The 18,535-nt window shown below is 41.5% G+C and overlaps 2 protein-coding genes across 2 annotated transcripts; one reads left to right on the forward strand and one right to left on the reverse strand.

The window, feature by feature from the left end:
* Positions 1-8,156: 8,156 nt before the first annotated feature.
* LOC311490050 (transmembrane protein 125-like) lies at positions 8,157-9,861 on the forward strand. The gene has a single exon (XM_084547388.1). It carries the CDS (start codon positions 8,505-8,507, stop codon positions 9,207-9,209), a length of 705 nt encoding a protein of 234 aa, XP_084403514.1. The 5' UTR covers positions 8,157-8,504; the 3' UTR covers positions 9,210-9,861.
* Positions 9,862-17,851: 7,990 nt separating this feature from the next.
* Positions 17,852-18,401, reverse strand: LOC311489870 (protein shisa-like-2A; the record flags this gene model as incomplete). The annotated part of the gene is made up of 2 exons (XM_084547181.1): positions 17,852-18,036; positions 18,179-18,401. Coding segments are annotated over 2 exons (408 nt in total), but the record flags the coding sequence as incomplete, so codon positions are not given.
* Between the last annotated feature and the right edge of the window lie 134 nt (positions 18,402-18,535).

Here is an 18,535-nt window from a genome sequence, read left to right on the forward strand (position 1 = left end):
CTTAATCCTCCCTATCCTCGGTATATAGTAAATACACCAAGCGATGCTGGCGCACACGCATATTAGCACAAGCAATTGTCTTCACAGTCAATAATGTCATGGTACCGACGAGGAAAAATTGTAGTAGTTGGGACCTGTTGTCATGGTTGCACAGCAGCCATCCAGCAAGCACGAGACAGCGGGAGCAAAATGAAAGGAAATAACAGAGCAATTGTTGAACAGGTGTTCAAATGTGTTACGAGAAGAGTTCAAAATGAGTATGTTGGGGATGGCAATATCAGTTCACTCATGACCTGCCAGGAACTAATTCAGAATCAGAGCTGTGACCAGGGCGTTTAGTCACAGAGGAGAACATCTCAACTCAGACATACCCCCATTTTATGAAAACTCTGTGTATCTTCAAAATAAAGCTCCCCAAAGACCATACTCGGTCACGTAAATGAATCACAAAAAACAAGTATTCAATTCTCTTTTTTTTCTCATGTTTTTTTTAATGGTATGTGATCCTCATCATGCAATAAAAGCTCTGCCTTGTTTAAGCAAGCGTTTAAGACACTGATGTAGCTCAAGAAATGTACTATTGGTTTTGTAGCAAATCTTATTTTCACCAATCAGAGACAACACAGAGTAAACTGAGTTTACAGTCAATTTGGTGTGAGGAGTGAGTCATGGCTAAATGAAAATGCTTTTAGCTCACCGAGGATTAAGCAGGAGGCAGGTCATATCTCAGTGAGCGTGTGTGTGAGACTGCCAGTCAACACTAATATTGGAATACCAGAGAGCAGATTTTATACATCTGAACACATGATGGTTCTGCTTTGGCCTCAGCGTTGTCCACTCTGCTTTTTCCACCGTCAAACCTTGACTGTCTGTAAAATTTTAACCATAACACCTTAGCCGACAGAAGTACCGTTTATTTATTTCAAAATCAAGAATCTTTAACCGTACAAGCATTTTTGTGAGGATATGGCAGCTTATGCCTAATGGTGATTCGAACAAAAGGTCAGCACGCTAATAAGCCAGTAGAATTTGCTATGGTCACCTTCTGAGTTAGCATGCTGACATTTGCTTACACATCGGATGTTGGCTTAAAATATGTCTCGGTCCTGTTTTGGGGCAAACGAAAAGACTCTTAAATGTAAAATAATACGAAGAAATGAAACCAACAGAAGACCAGAGTTTAGTTCATCTTCTGTAACCGCTTGTTCCTGTGAAGGGTCGCGGGGTCTGCTGGAGTCTATCCCAGCTGTCACTGGGCAAGAGGCGGGGTACACCCTGGACAGATCTCCAGTCTATCACAGGGCTAACACAACCATTCACCATTCACACACCAGACCACCATTCACATGCACACATATGGCCAATTTAGAATCACCAGTTAACCTAACAAGCATATCTTTGGATGGTGGGAGGAAGCTGGAGTACCCATAGAGAACCCACGCAGACGCAAAGGCCCAGTCGGCCCATGGATTCGAACCCGGGACCTTCTCGCTGTGAGGCATCACAAACTCGCCACTGTTCCGCCCGACCAGAGTTTAGTCTAGTTGTCTAGGAATGAATCAAAAGTACTACATGTCCACTGTCTGCCATAGGACATGGATGGAACATGGTCCTGTCCCTTCTGTCTCCAAGCATCACACTACTCCAATAATCCCATTCACTAGCCTCAGTGTCCCACCCATGAGCCTCTAACGCAACACTTGTAGTAAATGGAACAACTTTATTAGACTGACGTATTATGGCTCGTGTCCTTCATCAGGGACATGACCCAAGGGTTGACCTTTCTACAATTTCTTTTCCTCTTCCATAGCAGGTGAAGTCGCTCCTGAATTACATTTTTTTCTACATTAGCTAGCCATACAACATACAGTATACATTACACATGGGCTACGCTAGTCTGTATGTTAGGCCAGTCAGTCTAGCCTGGTCCCCAACCAGTAACTGTTAGCAGCCTACAAACAACTTAGATTTACTGTTGATGCAGCCACAACGACTCTTCTGCAAAGCGTTACTGATTTGAATTGGCTGCTTTGTTTATACTGTTGCTGTACGTGCAGTTCACAGATGTTTTCTCACTAAAATCTGTGAGCCTACTCTGAATGACGTATTACCTGTCTGATATAAATACCAAAGGCAAAGTGCAGGTAAGACCAAAGTTATTAAAAACTGGAGAAAAAAAAGTAAGTTTTAAACTTTTACATTAGTAGTATTTGTAAAAATTTTAATTTGTCACCTAACAATGGTACATGTGTGTATGATTACTACTACTTACCAATACAGAGTGGAACTTCAATAATATTTGTGCTTGTGCTAATTTGCCAATATTCATCAAAATGTTGTTGTGACTTAAAGAATCAGCGCACAAGATTTAGCGACATCTAGTGGTGAAGTTGCAGATTACAACATCTGAATGTGCAAGGCCCTCTTTGAAGCCAGTTTGGTTTATTTATGCTTGGCTATTATGAATAAAAATGGTTGTGCAGCATGTCCATTTATGCTCATTGATCCCTGTGAATCCTAAACAGCAGTCTTTTAAAGCAGATGAGAAAAAACTAGGGATCAACAAAGCTATAGGATACTTCATCTGGGAACCACAAATGCTGGTCAAAATCTGTATTTAGTGATAGAATACTGTACACTGAACACTTGACTTGCTGATGGTGAAATCTGGTAAAATCTCAAGGGCTACTCAGATTTATCACCTGAAGACTAAAGGAGAATGATCAGTGCCATTTAGATTATCTCTGTGCCAGGGTTTATAATTGAAGTAACCTTGTAAGGCGCCATGTAAAGTTTTGAGTGTATTTTCCTGGTTTGTCTCCAGTTTTTTGGGAATTGGCAGCAGTTCCCTTTCATTTGTCACAGTAGACAGTCTGGACGATGTGCTAAATTACATTTACATTGTGAATTCAGGAGAGCCTTCCATCATCCTCACAAACAGTCACAGCATAAAGCTGCAGTTCTCACATGTAAACCGCTTTTCCCTAAACAGTGTGACTCTGGCCACATTTCTTATTCAGTTAACTTTCAGGGGACATACGCTGAGCATGCATTCTGTTTACCTCCCGTTCTCTGCTCTACATCCACTCAGCTGCAGTGGCTGGCATCGACAGGCTTCACGGTTCAGTTACAGTGTAACTATCCACTGATGGCCTTGTCCTCTCAACACTGAGGCAATTAGGCAAAACTACCTTTCTCAAGAACACCTCGATAGCTGCTGTTAAGAGATGAGACGGTCTCATTTGCTCTTGTTTGCTCCCATTTCTTAGCAGCAGGTTGGGGGATATGGGACCAGTAATGCTCTGGTCAGAAGCTCTATTTGTCTAAACTAGTGGTCTGCAGACGTGAGATTATTTTTCATGTTCTCTTGCTGTTGTTGCACCTGTCAGTGAACCAAACTGCAGCAATGTCAGTTACGCAAGACAAACCTTTCACAAAAACAAACCTTGGATGCCAAGTTGCCTTGAACAACACTCTTACTGCAGCCCGACCACTACTCCTAAAGGCTCTAAGAAGAATTTTAACCCTCCTCCATGAAGAGATTAGGCCTATATGTTCCTTTTTAATTGAAGACTAAATGTGTAAAACCTTGAATGAACTCTAAGCCATTTAGTGTCAGAAAGATATAAAAAAATATGAAAAATGAACAAAGTTCTACATCAAACTATTAAACTATTAAAATGAAAATAAGACATTAATGCATTGGTATGATTAGACTATTTTTATAATGTATAATAATGCAAAGCTCCTCATACACAAATCAGCCACAACATTATGACCAGTGACAGGAGAAGTACATAACATCGACCATCTTGTGACAATTCAGTGTTCTACTGGGAGACGTTTGGATCTGGGATTCATGTGGATGTTACTTAGACATGTACCACCCACCTTGACCAGACCAGACACCCCAACCCCATAGCAATGACACTCCTTGATGACAGCAGCCATCCTCAGCAGGATGCAGCCCGACACACACAGACAAAAAACAGTTTAGGTACAAAAACATGGAGAACAGCACAAGGCGTTGGGTGACCTGGCCTCCAAATTCACTGAATCCCAAACTGATCAAGTATCTGTGGGATGATCCACAGAGGCCCCTCCCCTTAACCCACAGGACCCAAAGGCCCGTACTAACAACATTCTGTTGCCAGACACCACAGGACACCCTCAGAAGACCCATGTCCATTCTCTGATGAGTCACAACTGTTTTGGAGACACAAGGGAGACCTACGCAATATTAGGAAGTCATAATGTTATGCTTGATTGGTGTATTTAATACATTGAGACGTTAAGATTTTTTTTTTATTATTTAAGAAAGATTTCAAAAGCAGGACTTTTATTTGTGAGAGTTGTTTTTTTCATTGCATCTAAATTTAATGAAGTGAATGCTTGTTTTATCTTCGATTCAGGATTTAGCTGCAACGTTATTGTGTGGGCACCTGCAGATTTTTCTCCAAAGTAGGACGCTGCTGCCCCCCGGAGGTTGATCTTCGTCTACAGCAGCATCACACATTTTTTCAGAGGAATGTTGTCGTTGTCTTTACAGAGCAGTCCCGTCACTAACTGCAGAGACCCACACAATGAAAAGACACACACTCGGTCTGATCAGCTGTTTTCTTTCCCACCGAGTAGATCGCCAGTTGTGCACACTTGATAATTCAACTGCAATAATACAATGCAAGTCTAATGATTACTGGTTTACTCACATTTTTCGTGGGTTTGCCCATTCCTCAGTTCAAACTTGGTTCAAACAGAGGCTCAGTACAATCAGTGGCTAAATAGGCGCGTTACGATGACATAACAGTCACGTGACTGCTCAGAGTTATGGTAATAAATAAATAAATAAAAATGTTAAACACATATTTTGACACATTAATGAAGGGTCACATTGTGTAAATAAATAAGTTAGTAGTGTTAGTATTGAAATGAGTGATTGCTTCGTGAGAAAACCACCCTTTTTGTGAATATGGCCTGATTAATGAGTCTGGTGGCACTTGTGTTACAATCCACTCATGTTTTGAGTCATTTTAATGCTGAAATGTATATTTTTCCACTTCGGGGAGGTGAGCATAGTAAACTATACCCATTACCCTACCCGCAACTTCAACTAATGCTGTGTTTTAAATAAACATGAGATAGAACTCGTCATAATATATCATTGACTGTAGAGGCATTCCAATAATACCAGAAGTAGAACCTGATACCTGTGGAGTCTTTCGAATATATTCTTTTGAGACTAGGCTGTCTTCCTTAATCCCCACCAACACAGCAGGACAGTATACACACTACTTGAGCACACAAGGACACTGTCACACCCCCATTTGTCCCACCGTAAACAATGACAGGTAGGAACCAAAGAGCAGGAGCTGATAAAGAAATAATTATATAATAAACTCAATCCTGCAAAGTCCTAAAATAATACTGCACAACTTAATACACAACATAAATTAGTATGATAAAAGTACATTCTTAAAATATTCAGATATTCCTATGTAAACCTCAAACTTCTCATTAGTCCCCTAGAACTGAGGAGGCTACTCGGATGAATGATGAAACGTCTTCTCAAAAACCTCTACCAGTCCAGTTTCCTTTTTTATAATTTTTTTCTTGTATATACCGTGACCTGGAGGACTGAGAAACTTCACAGTCTTTCTGATAAGTAAAGTGTGCTAAGGTAACATATTCACACATCTGTTCATCTATCTGACAGTCAGTTTTCTGCATTCATCTATTTTTTCTCTGAGCCTGTTGCGTTCTGGAGTCACTCCCAGAAAAGCAGGCAGATGACAGCCTATTCTATCACAAGGCAAACAAACAAATGCAAATTCACCAGCTGTTCAGAAGCATGCCAAATACATAACAACCTGTCTCAATGGCTGCTACAAATATTTTCACATTTTGTTAATGACTGTCATAATTGCTGTGAACAATGACTTATTTATTTTTATTCTGACAGTGTTTTCATTGAACAAATTGACACAGTGCAACAATCCTGCTAGCCGCATTTAGCATTTTATATACAATCAATATTAAGAGTAATAACTTTGAATTGATGTGTGCTACCTTATGACTTTGTTTGAATGACTGGACAGTATTTATGGCCAGCTTGTCAATGAGTCTGATTGTTTTTATTACCAACGCACATTTTTCTAGTACTAAATCCAGTCACTGTAATAAGCGACGTGCTAAAGGTCTAAGATCAGGATTATACAGTTAAATTCATATCTTTCTCACAGATGAACATATGTCCATCCATCCATTCCTTCATTTGTTCATTCTTACACTTGTGTTCACCAGGCTCGCTTGTCTCAGCACAACAAAACAACATTTTAGATACATTTAAGACCTTGACAACTTCAGTCTCCTCAACATTCAAAGACTGTCTTGCATACTTAGTGATATTGTCCACTCTGGGGAGAAAAAGGATTTTATGTCCCTACATCCCGCTCTGCTTCAGTGATGAGGCTGACTGGTTCATCAGAGGTGACAAGTAGGCTCAGCATCAGTTTGTCACTGGTGGTGGGTGGAGACAAAGTTCAAGAGCAATAAATGTAGCAGAATATCATCAGGCAGATTCTTACACGCTGTTGTCAGATAAAACTACTATCAGAAACTTAAAAAAAAAGAAAGAGCATTGATAGAGAGACAAATGTGAACACGGTGACAAGATGAGTTTCCTACTGCTTTAGAGGAAAAACGCTATCAATGACTCAATGTTTCAGGCGGCACAGTGGCGAGGTAGTTAGCACTGATGCCTCACAGTGAGAAGCTCCCACGTTCGAATCCATGGGCCGACTGGGCCTTTCTGTGTGGAGTTTGCATGTTCTCCCTGTGTCTGCGTGGGTTCTCTCCACGTACTCCGGCTTCCTCCCACAATCCAAAGACATGCTTGTTAGGTTAATTGGTGATTCTAAGGTGTGCATGTGAGTGTGAATGGTTGTCCGTCTATCTGTGTTAGCCCTGTGATAGACTGGAGACCTGTCCAGGGTGTACCCGCCTCTCGCCCGATGACAGCTGGGATAGGCTCCAGCAGACCCCGCGACCCTTCACAGGACAAGCAGCTACAGAAGATGAATGAATGAATGGCTCTGTTTCATTATACCAGCAAGTTAGCATGTATGGTAGCACACCACTTCTCAAATGCCATTATTCTGTTTAAACTCTTAAATTCTTCTTTAATGAGTGACGTGAGAAGTTGACAAATGTGAAACTGCAGCGGCAAGATCCCAGCAGATATTGGAAACTGGGTACCATCTAGTCCAGCATTGCCAAAAGAACATCTCTAAAAGTCATTAATAAATGAGTAGTATATCTAGACAATGACTTTGAGCAAAGTCCACCACATATGCCTGTAAAAACATCACCTTACAAACCAAAGGTAATGTCTTAGGCAGTGAGCTTTTAACGCACCACTGTCTTGGCAAGCAGGTTAAATGTACATCAAAATAACATCGAGTTGATTCTGAAATGTTTTCAAAAAATGTCGTCAGCTTTGGCAGGTGTGTGGCCCAGATCATCAGGCCCAGGTCAGCAAGCGCCTCTGTGAGGAGATGCAGCATTCAGTGCGGCCAGTCTGCCGGCTCGGTGTGTGAATGACGCTAGCCCTGGGATCACAGACCTACCATTATCAGAACACACTGACATCACTCAGCCCTCCACGGCAGCAACACATCACCCCTCCGTGTCCCCCGCACATCACTGCCCGCCCTCCGCAGCACAGTCATTGTGCTTATCCGTCAGCCCATTGTCTGTGTGGGGGCATGGTGGACAATGTCGCCAATCTCTGTCCAAACCATGATCCAACGCTGCTATTGTGGCCCTTCTTTTTCCCACTTAACCAGACAAGATGGTGTTCCTGAGTGATGAGTTGAGGAGGAGCAGGAGGAGGAGGAGGAGGAGGGGGTTTGTTCTGCCTGGCACTGAGAACGTAAAGAGGGCTTAGATTATGGATCTGTTTCAGCGTGTGCTGATGAAGGCTTGGCAGAAAGAGCTACGTAAATATCATCATCAATTCTCTACTCCCTTTGAGTTTCACACTGTGGGAGTCCCCACTTCTGCGCTTCTGCTCCTTCTGATTTTCTGCTTCCAGGTTGATACTTTGATATCTGCGTTCAGTTTCATCCCAGAGCACGGCTTCAGCAAATGAAACATAATACTGGACCAGTGGAAGTTTTTCCTTCAAGCTGGATTATTATTTGATGGACGCCATTTCTTCTGCAGCATGAAGCAACAACACCAAACGGCTGTGGGACCTTCCAAACTGTCTAATGTAATGCTCTGACAAAAAGTGTCAGATGGGATGCAGATGGACGGACAGCAACACAAGACACTCATCTAGCACATGGCGAGTAAGTGTTTTCACACAAGCTGCGATCAAGCACAGGACGTTTCTGTGGTACTGGCAAAGCTGTGGAGAATAGACAAGTTACTGTAACTTCTTTAAAGTTTGAATCCTGTTGTCGTTTAAGGCTGGTTTTGTGCTGACTGAGCTGTGACTTGCCATGCCTGAGATGCAGACCTTCTATCACACCATACACCGGTCCCCAGGTCTCTACCTGGACCCCAACCTTGTGCAGCGACGTGTCCTGGAAGATCAAGTGGAGCTGTGGTGGTTCAGAGAGCCGCGGCGCTCCTTGCTGTGCTACTGTGCCTCCGTTGCCCTCATCATGGGGTTGGGTCTCGGTGGCGTGGGCCTCCTCTCCACCACAACCAGCCTCTCTGGGGAATGGCGTCTAGGAGTGGGCACCACCCTCTGCCTCTTGGCCCTTGCTGTTCTACTCAAGCAGCTCCTCAGCTCTGCCATCCAGGACATGAACTGCGTGCACAGCCGGCGTCGGATCGACCAGCTGAAGAGTGGCGGCAGGGCTGACCCAGCTCTGATTTTAGCTGTGGGGATTGCAGTGACGCTGTGTGGGACCGCGCTGCTCTGCTTGGCAACGATCGGCCGCCGAGGCCACGACAGGGGGGAAATGTTGGTGTCTGGTCTGGTGCTGATGGCTGCAGGTGCAGGCATGGCCCTGGCTGTAGTGGGCTACAGCGCTCTGGTGTACCTCAAAAGAAGAAGGGAGCAGAGGAGGAGGAGAAGGATGAGACTGAGCAGAACAAGGATGCTGGGGAGTCGAGCGGTCCGTGTGTTCAACGTTTCAGGTGGACAGATAAGTCAGGCCAGGAGAGAAACGTCCCCTAGCAGGACCAGCCTGATATGAACAGACTAAATGCTCAGTGAACGGAGTCTGTGAGAGGGAAGAGTGGATGAAATGTGTCAAATTGAAGGATAAGAAGGCTGAAACAACAAAAGAGAGGAATCTGGGCACAGTATTGTCAGCTACTCATCTTTTTGTCTCTGAATATTATTAAAATTATACATTTTCACAATTTGTAGCAGAACAATAATTTGACCTGTTCACATTTCCCATCTTTTACTGTCTGAATGGACACTTTTGTAAAGCATCTTATGGTCATAAATAAAGACTACTCTGTCAAAAAATTACTCTGCTGGTTGTGTTTTGTAGGTTCTGTGCCATGAACTCAAAGGTAAAGACTGGCTGAATAAGTATATAACAAAAGAGTAAAGCTTTTCAATAATAATGAATTTATTCGTGAAGTGCACGCTCAGTAAAATCATTCATTGCTACACACAATATTCAGACCAGAACTCAGATGATGGAGTGTCAGGCTGTTTCTTCTGTGTTCATTCACATGCAAAACAAAATCAAGCAAACCAAAGGTAAGTGAACATTTCACTTATACTAGTGACTGGCTTCTGCTGTCAGATATTCTCAGAGGAATACCAGATGTTCCAGTTCTATTGTACTCTGGTTAGATATGAAGTATACATATATTAAAATATAAAAGTACGAAAGCTTATATTTGAGGTAAAAGTTACATAGATTTTCAGACATGTGAAATTAGAAATCAAGGTAAATATTGTTCAAATGTCGATCAGTAAACTTAGTAGTATCAGTATAATATCACCTAACGCTTAGTCATTTTGGTTGTTTTTCTAGTGAAATGTTCATTTAACTCACTAGGAATAAAGCTTTTCTTCTGTGCAGCTACACTCTCAAGCAACGTCAATAATCGGAGAGGAACTCTTTGGGGGATCTTCAGTAAAAAAATAATAATAATGATAATAAAAAAGAGGACAGACTCTAACTAAAAAATGTATTTTTCTTTTTTCAACTTTTCTTGTATTGATTAATTTAAGGTTTTGAGTTGCTGCTTTACTGTCTCAAAAACTCTCTGTATCTCCCTCAGTTTTTAATCATCTGTTTTTTGAGGATCTCATCTAAACTTCATTTGATCAGCCTATAGAGAAGTGAAGTTCATCGTCGCTGTCATCTATCTCATCCCCCTGTCCCTCTCTCTCTCTGTTTGCCCTGTCTTTCTCACAGGCTTGGATGTAGTTATCCTCAATGAAGCCGTCGTCGTCTTCATCGAGCCTATTCTGAGTCCCTCCGACCATCCCGAGTCGGCCTGACACGCTGTTGGGGAAATACACGTCCTCTTGTCCATACTGGCTGGTCCCGTCAGTCTCTTGGAGGAGGGAGTGTCTGTAGCTGGCCAGGAAGCGGTGGAAAACGCGAAACTTGACAGCCATCACGATGAGGAGTGAGATGGTGAGGACAGTGCCCAGTGCCGCCGCCAGATAGGACCATTCCAGCGACTTTTGGCCTGCATCTGAGGTGGCTGCACCTGACGAACGGGGAAAATTGTATTGCATCTGAATGTCTATAAAAACAGGAAGGGGTCAACACCAGTGCATTCACAATGTTTCCCGTCAATTCAGCGAGGCAGTGGCAGCAGAGTGCAAAGCTCATCTAACACTCCTAGTTGTAAATAGTTGGGAGATGGTAAAGTCATGAATTCTTTTTTACTCACTTGAATTCTCTGAACTGTTGTTGGTGTGGTACTGAATGTCTTCCTCCAACAGAAGATGTCTCCGTGAGACTTTCTGTCCCCCAGCATCAGGTATAGTTGCAGCATGTACATCTCTGATAAAAGCTTCAAAGAGAAAAAATGCCACAAAGATGCTGCAGCTCCACTGACCCATCTTTCTGTCCCAAAACCTAAACAAAGGAAATCAGGAAGTGATTAGACTTATCGATGATCATGAAAAACATGATTTCCTCTTTGTGTTATCTCTCCTCCTGCACGGCTTAGCAAGGAAAAGTTCTGAGAATAAAGAAGAGGACTCAAAAGATCATAAATGTATCTTGGAAACGACTTGATTTGTCCAAATTATTATGGATTGAAATTTTTTTAGTGTCCTTATTTACTCTCTGTCAAACTGGCAATGGAATATCAGAGGTTTAAACATCATCCTGACGCATTAAGGTTGGATTGAACAAACTGGAAACATGTTGTTGAATATAGATGAAGAAATTCCTGTCCTTTCTTTTTGTGTTATACCTTTCATTTGCACTGGTTGAAAAGGTAATGGAGTTATGTTTGAACTAGCAGTCGCCATTATCACCAGAGATAGTAACCCTGTATTCTGGGGATTCAGAACAATAACTCTGGAATATCAGAGACAACGCTTCTTCAGGCAAAAATGTTGTAAATTCCAAATATGAAAGTTTAAAACATGTAACAGATGTGTAAATACTGAGCTAGAGTCAGTCGAAACATGTGCCTCATGGCACTGGAAAAGAAAATATTAACGCAGACTCTGTCACATGATGTGAGAAAGACAGGCTGGCCACTCATGAGGAATGGCCATGTTTATTGTCCCGGACTGCTTACTAATTAACTTTAAACAGACTGTAAACACTCTGTTTAAGTACATTTAATCCATGAGACCAGGTGCATGTAGAGCCGTATTCTGTATAATTCTTCCATGCATTAAGCTGGTGTGCAGTTCTTTAATGGTACAGATCAGTACACGCCAACTGAATCTGACTGAAGTCATATGACAACAACATTCACAGCGTTGTCGCTCAGTAGTGTCACACACCAGGAACTCAAATATTCCAACTGTCAGTTAACATAAATGGCAAACATATAACACACAATATACTGTATATTTGTATATAGTAATCAAAGTCTTACCCGTACAAAGTGTGATAGGTGTTTGTGTCCTGGCTTTTGTCTTCTTCTTCCACTCCTTTTGCCAAAATAAAGAGACCTGATGGGCAAAGGTTGCAGGACAAGCCACAGTCACCCCTCCTGCGCCATGCCCTTAAGACAGAGACGTTAATGAGTAACTTCCTAAGGCTTGCCATGTCAGTTAGTCTTAGTTTTTCAGCCAGGAATGTAAATATAGTACACATATAGTTCATTCAGAATTTGAAATAAACCTGCAGTTGATTTTTTTTTGTATGTAGAGGCCATTAAAAATTCTCTGGCAACAAACAAAGAGAGCTAATGAGGACAAGGATAGTCATAACCGGTGCATCTGTGCTCTCAGGCCAGATAGTGGCACTGTAATCACATTTACTGTATGAAACAAAGCCACTCCAAACCGGAGGAAGGCGTCGTGTCAGTCGTGTCTGTCGTGTCTGTTGACAGACTATATTAAAACTCAAGTAATGATTGTGTAATGACGATGTCAAGAGGATGTAGGCTGCTCAAAATATCTTTTCAATATCTTCTGATGAATCACTGCTCCAGTTAGTTGAGGTGGACCTAGTTTAAAGTATCTGCTATTTTTTGGACGACATAAGATAATAAAAGATAAGATAATCTTTATTTATCCCATTCTTATCCTGTGAATGTAAAATCAGTGTTACATACTGTGCACCACTGCTTTGCACTAAACTGTCAGCTCTCTAAGCAGAGGTGCTGACGGGAGGGCAACTTGAATGAAACGATTCCAGGTTGCCCATCCACTATGATCTCTGCGTTACCTATGCCCATGGGAGGAGTTCTTAGGAACTCTGACACTTGAGCTGAATTTGCCTCTCATTAAACTCTACACTCCCATACTCTCATTATTCACTCTGTGCTTATGATCATCAAGAATAGCGCTGAGCTAACGACCAAGCCCACTTTGAACAGGGAATCTGGAGTTGTGAGCCTTTAAAACTTCAAAAATATTAGCCTTTATTTATTTACACCATAATAAACAGGTTTTATTTTTTTAAATAAGACATGAACGTCAACCATTAAGATTTGAGAGACACTTTTTCTTTGAGGAAACTTCAAAGCAGCATTTCAAAGCACACAGTAATCTTCTAAATTGGCACTACGTTTTTTCTTTTTCTTCTTCTTACATCAGTGTGAAGTCTTTCATCTCAAATGTATGTAGCTTTTCTCTTGATGGATGCCTTTTTTTCCCTATTTTTAATCAGCCCGGCCCAACCTTTTCCGATTTAATTTAGGAACCGTGTGAAAATGACTCTGCTGGAGAAGTCGGCTCTACTGAAGATTTCAGTCGCTATTTTATTTAGACCTGACCGGATATTGGTCTTCCCACGGACTTTTAATTGTGCCACAACCTCATCTACATTTTTTGGCCAAATCAGGAAGGAGGTCTCAGCAAGCAGGCATTATTAACTCAAAGGACAAAAGGAAATCAACAACTTAAATGAACGTATTAAAAATAATAATGACAACACATTTTAAATCGCGTGGCAAATGTAGTTACAAAATATGTTAAATGTGAGAAAAATTGGGTCATCACTTGCTACTACTTGCTTTTTTTGTTAGTTTTGCATGGGAATGCTGACGTGCACATTTTTGGATCATGTTCATAATTTGTGGACGGTCCCTTAGCTCCCTGCGTCCCAATAAAGCCTTTGATTTAAATGTTTCGTAATTTGTGGATGATGCATTAGTACGTTTATTTTATGCAAGGCCATCAAATTCAATCTATCCCTTGTAAAAAAAAAAAAAAAAAAAAAAAAAAAGAGAGAAAATGAATTTGATTTGTCGTGTTCTGTCCTACAGTGGGGGGTGGGGGGTGTGAATGGCATAAATGCAAGATGCAAATGAGGACCACGTACAAAAAAAAATAAAATAAAATAAATAAAACACGTCTGTGCTGCATAGCTATTATCCATGAATATTTACTTTCTCTCCTGCTCCTGAAAGCTTAATGCAGACAAACATATACTGAGCACATTTTGTCCATTAGCACTGTTTATTAATCCACCATATCCCTAGTTGTCTGTAGTGAATGAGCAGATGCTAATGGAGGTTTTTCCATTCATGTTGTTCCTTTCTATTACAGGAATCCATTTTTCGCCCGATCTGCACAATAGGGCACAGTTACACTGGGAGTCAGTCATGTGTGAGTCTCTCTCGTGTCTTAAGTGTTTCAAGCGCTAAAAATCTGTCACTGAGGGCTGTTTGAATTATATATTCATGATATATATCTTGATTCCTCCCACCATGGTACTTGCGACTGCCGACTTAACACTCTGCCTTCCTGCAGATAAAAGAGAGGAACCCAAAGCCAGTAACCTTTATGAACTTTAAGTCTCTCTGACCCATCAAATTGTTCTCTCTCTCTCTCTCTCTCTCTCTCTCTCTCTCTCTCTCCGATCCAAATATAAACAATATTAGTAATGACAATACTGCTGTTCTGTAGGCATTCTTAATGGTATTATATTTATTTTCGACATATCTTGTCATTTCCTGGAAAAATATTTTTGAAATATTGATTACTCTTGGGATGTGTACTAATTTTCCGTCTAATGAAATGCTTTATTCTGATTCAGTTGTCTAATTTCTCACTAACTGTCATGTCCCCCTCTCACCAGCAGCACTGCCTGCTACAGATCGCTGTCCAGACATTTAGCCTAGCCTCAGCCAAGACCCACTGTCATCGGAGTTGTCTCCTTCAGTTTCACACCTGTCCAGTTGGCTTGTAAGAGACGCAGGTACGGAAGTGTTCTTCATTAGAGCTGCTCGGCTGGATGTGTTTAACACAAACACAGCAAACACCTGCTCGGCTCGAGGTGTTTATCGAACTGATTCTGTGAAAAGTATGTTAGTGCTTAAAATGGGAGCAAGATAAACCAGTTGGGAAAAGAACGAGCAATAGTGCCACTGCAGCTAAGATTTGATAGTCATTATCAGTTTCCACGTTGGTCTTCTGTAGAAAACATACGCAGTGTCTGTGTGGGTGTCAAAATCCTAGTTAAACATTATTTGAACTTGTTTTTTCACCACATGGCATCTGTGTAGTTGATCACTGAAGCGGCAGCATCACTGCCTAATAGTCAGGCCTTTTATTTATTTATTATTTTATGCTTTTCTAAAGACCTCAGTGAATGCCTTTGAAACGCACTGCCTTCAAACATATAACAACATGCGATGAAGGGAAACCGAGCCACCAGTTTTGCTTTTCTCTTTCATTCTTTGAAAGGTATATGAAAGTAAAATTACAATATTCATGACTTCCTTTGCATCAACTTGAACAATACATACAAGACATATGCACACAGCACTACAGAAACGTCTATCTTACAAACATTTGACAAGTATGTCTGCAGTTCAAAGATTGCAGAGATTATAGAAAGTAATTTGTGCACACTTCTTAATTGTGTTGTTAAATGAGGCCGTTTCTGTTGTGTTCTTGGGTGTTCATTTTTGCAGCACATTTTAACAGCAAACAACAGACTGCTGAAACTGGAACAGGGCTGCTGACAAAATGAAAACCCTGTTCAGCTACCATGTACAGTAACAAGTACACAAGCCAAGTTTCATTACAAACGTAAGGCATATTGCATGAATTTAGAAATGCTTACGAAAAGAAGGGCACTTGAACAAGTTGACTGCACAGTAGATAGAGAGCATAGTGCGTTAATGGGCCCATAGACATGTTGCGTTCTCTCGCTAACAATAACGCTGTAGAGTAATCAGACAAAACGTAGAAGGCTGGAGTATCAAGTAACGACACTGTGAGACATGTTAAGTCTTACTCCTGTTTGCAGTGCTATGTGTTTGAAGTAGGATACTTCTAATCCAAATGTGGTACTGGAACTGTATTCTGTACACCGATCAGGCATAACATTATGACCACTGACAGAAGAAGTAAATAACATTGACCATGTTGTGATAATTCAATGTTCTGACCTGGCATTCATGTGGATGTTACTTAGACATGTACCACCTACCTAGACCAGACCAGGCACCCCCACCCCATAGCAATGACACTCCTTGATGGCAGCAGCCATCCCAAGCAGGATGCAGCATGACACAGACACACACACAAAAACAGTTTAGGAACAACTCAAAAAAACATGAAGAACAGCACAAGGTGTTGACCTGGCCTCCACATTCACTGAATCCCAAACTGATCAAGTATCTGTGGGATGATCCACAGAGGCCCCTCCCCTCAACCCGCAGGACCCAAAGCCCCCCACTAACAGCATTGTGTAGCCAGACACCAAAGGACACCCTCAGAAGGCCCATGTCCATTCTCTGATGAGTCACAACTGTTTTGGACGCACAAGCGAGAACTACACAATATTAGGAAGGTGGTCATAATTTTATGCCTGATCGGTGTATACTGTGTGTGCCATGAGATTTAGTGCTGGATCAAAGATGAATCTTTCACTAAAACAAACAGACAAATGACATAAATGGCACAGTACTCAGAAGGTTTGAGGGTTCATCCTGGAAACTTTTCATCCTTCATCTTCCGAGGTATTTTATTTTTTTTAACTCTGATTGTATTGGCAAAACATTTTGCAGGTGTGGTTAAAGAAATTCAGTTGGTTTCAAATACAGTACCTCAATTGCCATTAAATACAAGGTGATAATTATGGTCATAGGTAAATTAAATATTCGTTGTGAAATGGGAAATGGACAGTACAGTGGCTTGCCTTGCGTAAGTAAACCCATCCAAGCCAACCTCCTCCCTACAAGGACTTAGTGTTTCTTCCCTTTTGCTCCTGTCCTGGCATACAACACCCTGACAAAGTAAGTTTACGGCCATGACGAATTAATTAATCTTTTGTCACAACGTTCCCAAGTTAAAGGGTCAGTGTGTAGAATTTGTTGGCATTTCTATATGAAGTGGCAAATTGCAACCAACTGAATACCCTAACTCACCACTGCGTTTCCAAGTGTGCAGGAGAACCTAGAGTCTCATGAGTTAAGTCTAAGCAAACACCGTCATGATTAAAAGAAGCCACTGTTTCTTAAACCGGTAGCAAACAAAAACCATTGTCTCAGAGTTAAACAGATCCAACCGTGCACCGTTGGCCTGGATTCACCACTTGAAACATTTACATGAGGTTGCTTGTCGGGAAAATGTAAACATATATGGCATATGTTTAAGCATTTGAACAAACAACTGATGCTGTTGTTTTTTGTTTTTTTGGTTGAGTTCCTTGGTGAAGAAAGTCTCCTTCGAGTGTCCCTGAGTAAAATGTAACAGCAGACAGCTACAGATCAACAGCACTCCACATTACAAGTCCTGATTTTACATGCTCGTTACACAGGTTCTCATGTAGTCTTGGTGCATCTAGACTCTTTTTCTTGCCATGTGCCGTGTCTTCAGCGTTGGTTCTGAAGGTCCATAAAACTGTATACCCTGAACATAGGCTGGATAGCATAGACCTTTATGAATCAACAGTTCTTCTTTGGCTTGCATAAAGCCAAGTATGTGTATTATCTTCCAAAAAAAAAGAACAATTCTTTTCTGCTCTCAATGAGGCAGTGACGAATAGAGAAAATTAGTGCATGACTAATGACAGGCTCATCAAGACAAGAGATTTCACATCCTTCATAGTGTGTGTTTTGTGAGAGTGGTCTTCAGCTGCCTGAGTGCGCACACTAGTCAGTTTCTTCCACTTATCACACTCACAGCTGTCAATCAGAAGCTGGGTGCCTCCGGCTGCTTTTTTTGGTGCACTGTAGATTCTATATTTAGATGAAGAAATTTCTCAGAGGCTTATGAAGGACTTTCCACTTTCACGCTGGTGACTGTAGCTGTGAAACACCTCTGGAAAAGGCGCTCTGGATCTGGCGGCTGATTGTCACAGTCCAGCCTCCTGCTCATGAAGTGTTTTCTGATTCCCTGCGGTCCAGAGGCACATGTCACTCTCACATGACTGGGTCCCTCATTGGGATCGCCTGCTGGAAAGCACACAGACAGTTGCACAAATTGCAAAGTTCAAGATCAATAACGTGCATTCAAAAATAAATAAATAAATAAATAAGTATTTGCAACGAGTGCAGTTTATGCTTTAATCCGACACCAAACGCACCAACATCTCACCTGGCGCCCTTAGGGGTAGGCCGTTGTCAAGACGACTGGGTTTGGTGGCGATAAAGAGGTAGCAGAGGACACATACAGTGATGAGGAAGGCAAGGAGGACGACCGCTGCAATTGACAGACCAACTAGAGCACCGATACTGAGAGGAGAGGAGAGGAGAGGAGGGGAGAGGAAACAAGGATGAAAATATTGATAAAAACAAAAAGATGCACAGAGGGGTAAATTGTAGGTTCAACAGCATTAACACAAAATTAAACATGTAAACCAGTTTTTTATTTTAATTCACAAATAAAAGAGATATAGATGTGCTGGATTAAATCATTTATCCAAATGCCTCCTGGTTAAGAATGAAAAAAACA

The sequence above is a fragment of the Chelon labrosus genome, assembly GCF_963514085.1.
Source record: "Chelon labrosus genome assembly, chromosome: 6".
NCBI lineage: Eukaryota > Metazoa > Chordata > Actinopteri > Mugiliformes > Mugilidae > Chelon > Chelon labrosus.

Coding starts and splice junctions, on each gene's coding strand:
- LOC311490050 (XM_084547388.1), top strand. CDS start 8,505: ATGCCTGAGATGCAGACCTTCTATCACACCATACACCGGTCCCCAGGT.